The sequence below is a fragment of the Acomys minous genome (genome assembly GCF_964271855.1).
Source record: "Acomys minous genome assembly, chromosome: 20".
NCBI classification, from domain to species: Eukaryota; Metazoa; Chordata; class Mammalia; order Rodentia; family Muridae; genus Acomys; species Acomys minous.
Window position 1 is genome coordinate 24,593,223 of NC_140502.1, and position 4,745 is coordinate 24,597,967.

Genomic DNA, 4,745 nt, shown 5'->3' on the forward strand with positions numbered 1-4,745 from the left:
ATCTTCACTGTGAGCAATAAAGTTTGAACACAGCTGAGTGTCTTTACTGGGTGGGGACTCAGACACCTGGCTCCAAGGAGGGCAGCGGGGAAGGCTGGGAGGCGCCTCTGACTGGGCCAAGAGGAAGTGTGCAAGGCACAGAAGAAGCAAGCCGCAGAGGCTGAAAGGCCACACCTGGTCCCCGTGCCTGTGCCTTCCCTGCCAGTGGGACGTGGCACAGAGCAGTAGGGCTTGGGTGGGGGGAGGTGGGGGTGGGGTGAGTTCATTGTTCCCAATCCTGAGCCAATTGCCTCCCCCCTCCCCCTTTTTCTTTCCTTGTAAGAGCCGCAAGCGCTCTTAACCATTGAGCCATCTCTACGGCCTCTTTAAAACTATATTGATTTTAGCCAGGCAGTGGTGGCGCACGTCTTTAATAATCCCAGCACCCTGGGAAGCAGAGGCAGGGGGATCTCTGTGAGTTTGAGGTCAGCCTGGTCTACAGAATGAGTTTCAGCTAGGGTTAAAACAGAAACGCTGTCTCAAACCACACATAAAAAACCCAAAAAACAAGAGCAAAACCAAAAAAACCGTATGTTGATTTTGTTATTTATTAGTGTGTGTGTGTGTGTGTGTGTGTGTGTGTAAATTGGTTCTCTCCACCACATAGGTCCATGGGCTGAACTTGGTGCCTTTACCTGCTGAGCCTCCCAGCTGCCCTCCACCCCTTTTAAAACTTCATTTTTATTTTATTTTTTATTTTTAGTTTTGGAGACAAGGTTTCTCTGTGTAGGCTTGACTATCCTGGACTCACTTTGTAGACCAGGCTGGCCTCGAACTCACAGCTATCCACCTGCCTCTGCCTCCCCAGTTCTGGGATTAAAGGCGTGCGCCATTAGCTCAGCTTAAAACTTTGTTTTTAGACACAGACTCAGGCTTGGAACTCACTGCGTAGCTGAGAACGACCTCAGACTCCCACTGACAGGTGTGCATCACCACATCTGCCCAACCGCACTTTGGGGGGGGGGGCTTGAGACAGCTTTTCTCTGTGTAGCCTTGGCTGCCCTGAATTCACTCTGTAGACCAGGCTGGCCTCGAACTCACAGCGATCCACCTGCCTCTGCCTCCCGAATGGTGGGATTAAAGTTGTGAGCCACCACGCCCGGCTACTTTTTTTTTTTAACTGTGGGTTTTCTTATCCTCGGATAATCTCAGCCTTGAAGATTTCTGTTTGGAATGACTGTAAGCCAAACATTTACTCACTGTCTTCTGTGTGTCTTGTGACAGGAATTCATTAACTTGGTGACACTTTGCTCATTCCTTCCTTGTGGCGTCGAGAGGCTGGACCCACACATGCCAGGCAAGTGCTCCACCTCTGAGCTCCAGCCCAGCCCTCCCTTTCTTCCTATTTTAGTTTTACTTTGGGTTTGGTCTGAATGCCTGTGTGTGTGTGCCTCAACCTTTGGTGGCATTCCTAGGGCCCCTTAGCCTTGTTCCTGTTTAGTTTACATTTTGTTTTTCTGGTTTTGTTTTGTTTTGTTTTGAGACAGGATTTCTCTGTGTAGCTTTGGCTGTCCTGGACTCACTTTGTAGACCAGGCTGGCCTCGAACTCACATCGATCCGCCTGCCTCTGCCTCCCGAGTGCTGGGATTAAAGGCATGCGCCACCATATCTGGCTCTTCTATTTTCTTTTTATTTCTCTCCTCCTCCTCCTCCTCCTCCTCCTCCTCCTCCTCCTCCTCCTCCTCTTCTTCTTCTTCTTCTGGACAGAGTCTATATACAGCCTTGGCTACCTCAGACTATGCAGGCCAGGCTGATCTCGAACTCCCAGAGAGCTGCCTTCCTCTGCCTCCTAAATGCTGCGATTAAAGTCATTACCACTGTGCCAAGCTTTGTTTGTTTCTTTTGTTTGTTTGTTTGTTCTTATTTATTTATTTATTTTTGTTTTGGAGACAGGGTTTCTCTGTGTAGACTTGACTGTCCTGGACTCACTTTATAGGCCAGACCAGGCTGACCTCAAACTCACAGAGATCCGCCTGCCTCTGCCTTCAGAGTGCTGGGATTAAAGGCGTGCGCCATTGTGCCCAGCTCCAGATTTTTTTTTTTAAGGCATGGTCTTTACAGGCCAGGCTTGCATGTGACTTTGCCTCTGCCTCCTGAGTTCTAGGATTATAGACATATGCTTGGTCTGGTTGTTGGGTTTCATTGGCTTGTTTTGGGACAAGGTCTCACACAGCCCAGCCTGGCCTTGAAACTCACTGTGTAGTGGAGGATGGCCTTGACCCTGGGGCACGCCCTGGTCGGAGGCGCTTGCATGGAGTCCTACATCAGCACACTCTATTCATGTAGTGCTGGGTGTGAAAGCCAGGCAAGCACCCTATCCACTAAGCTAACCTCAGCCATGGGGTCAATCCTCCTGCCTCAACCTCCCACGGGCCGGAGTTATGGGTGCGAGCGACCACTGTGTGCGTCCAGGTCAAGGGTTCACATTGTGGGTAATATCCATTTGCCTGCATTATAGATGGCCAAGCTAAGAGGAAGTGATGGCTCTGGATAGCCAGGAAGTGGCCAGGGCATTACTGGAAACCCAGAACCTGTGGCCCCGGCTGTGTGTGCTCTAAGCCCCTGTTCTATAGTGTGTGGAGTCAGGAGCTGGGTGCATGGCACTTTTCCCTTTCGTCCTGGCCTGCTTCTACTGCCCACCTGTCCAGACATTCCTGTGGCCCAGCCCCTCCCTGCCTTGCCCACCTGATCGCACCCTCCCTCTGCCAACAGTCCTCAGGGCAGGGTTTTATGGCTTTGATAAAGCCCCGTAAGAACGAAGTCCAGGAACACTTCCTCCTCCTGTTGGGGGACCTGGGAGGGCCAGCATCCCTGGCAGGGTGGGAGGCAGGGGTGTGGCCTGGAGATCCCTCCAGGAGAGCCCTCATGAACTCTGTCCCTGTCAGCCACTCCCTCTGGTATAAGTGCCACCTGCCACCGGTCACTATTTCCCACTCCCTCGCTTTCCCGCTCAAGACAAAGCCACCAGCCCAGACTCTCACTCACGATGGCCTACGTCCCGGCACCAGGCTACCAGCCCAGTTACAACCCGGTGAGATACCCACCTGAGCCCACACCTGCTCTTCTCTGAGCCCCATTTTCTCCCCTCGCTTTGCTGGGCGAGCATTCTACTAAACCGTATGTGTCCCTAGCCCCTCACCCCGAGTTTCATCTCCCCCACTTAAGGGACTGAGGGTCTTTTGGGGTGAGAGGGAAGGGCAGTGCCGGGCAGGCGGCCTCTGACGCTCCTCAACCGGTCCGCTCCACAGACCCTACCATACAATAGGCCCATCCCAGGCGGCCTCTGTGTCGGAATGTCTGTGTACATCCAAGGAGTAGCGAGAGACAACATGAAACGGTGAGACCGGGGTGAGGGTGGGGGGCTTGGGGGGGCCATGGGGGGGATGCCCTCCCTCGCACTCCCTCACCCCAGAGAGGGGGCCACCTCCCTTCCCTGACTCTGGTGCCAGGCACAGTTTGAGCCTGTTAGGATTCCACAGGGTCCCTCTGGCTGCTTGTGGGGGTCCAAATGGCCCACAGGAACAGAAATGAACAGGGAGACCCCCCTCCCCCCCAACTTAGGAGGTGGAGGGAGGAGGGAAGCGAGGGAGGGCTGGTGCAGTCAAGGGGCTGAGTGGGCCCCTTACTTAGTCAGGTCAGGTCAGATCAAGAAAGGTCAGGAAGGGGTCACTGAGAGAGGGGGTCCCTCGGCTGGACTAATACCCTGAAGTGACAGATTTGAGAGCGAGCTCAGAGCCTTGCGCTGAGGTCACCCCCCTTCCCCACCCCTCCCCTACCCCTACCCCATCCCCCTCCCCCACCCCCATCCCCTCCCCCAACCCCTCTTCCCTACCCCTACCCCTACCCCCTCCCCCTCCCCCACCCTCCCCCACCCCTCCCCTACCCCTACCCCCTCCCCCTACCCCTACCCCATCCCCCTCCCCCACCCTCCCCCACCCCTCCCCTACCCCCATCCCCTCCCCCCACCCCTCCCCTCCCCCCTCCCCTCCCCTCTCCTACCTTCATCCCCTCCCCCACCCCACCCCTCCCCTTATTAAATAGCACAGCATATCGGATACTGGGAGCATGGTGGGCAGGGATGAAGACCCTTGCCCTCAGGGGATGCATGCCTGCAATCGCAGCACTCTGGAGGCTAAGGCGGGAAGGTCCCAAGTGAGAGGACAGCCTGCGCTACATCGTTTCCCCACATACACCCCAAAAGGAAAAAAAAAAGATAAAAGAAAGACAGGAGTCTGATTTGTCCTGATCACTGAAGAGATTCTGAGGAGCTGAGGAAGGGAAGTTGAGCGCGGGGTGGGCACCAGACCATAAGGGATGCGGGGATCCCCACCTCCCCCTGAGCCGGGTCAGGGGTGTCCGGTCAGGGTGGCCCTGAGACAGCACAGAGCCTGGGTTCCCTGCTGGAGGCCCCACGCGCGGGCAGGCAGCGCTTTGACGCCGCAGCTCCATGTTGTCCCACCAGGTTTTCTGTGAACTTCAAGGTGGGGCAGGATGACGGGGCTGACATCGCTTTCCACTTCAACCCCCGCTTTGACGGCTGGGACAAGGTGGTGTTCAACACGAAGCAAGGCGGCCAGTGGGGCAGCGAGGAGAAGAAGCTGAGCATGCCTTTCCACAGGGGCAGCCACTTTGAGCTGGTGTTCATGGTCCTGGCTGAGCACTACAAGGTCCGAGCCCCCTCCGTGCAACCATCCCGATGTTCCTG

The 4,745-nt window shown here is 55.4% G+C and overlaps 1 protein-coding gene across 1 annotated transcript in view; it reads left to right on the forward strand.

Moving 5' to 3' along the window:
- The first annotated feature begins 2,964 nt into the window (after positions 1–2,964).
- Positions 2,965–4,745, forward strand: part of LGALS4 (galectin 4) — a 6,641-nt gene continuing 4,860 nt past the window's right edge. The window contains 3 exon segments of the mRNA XM_084770404.1: positions 2,965–3,071; positions 3,289–3,377; positions 4,503–4,707. Coding sequence (XP_084626530.1) covers positions 3,027–3,071; positions 3,289–3,377; positions 4,503–4,707 — 339 coding nt within the window. The 5' untranslated portion in view covers positions 2,965–3,026.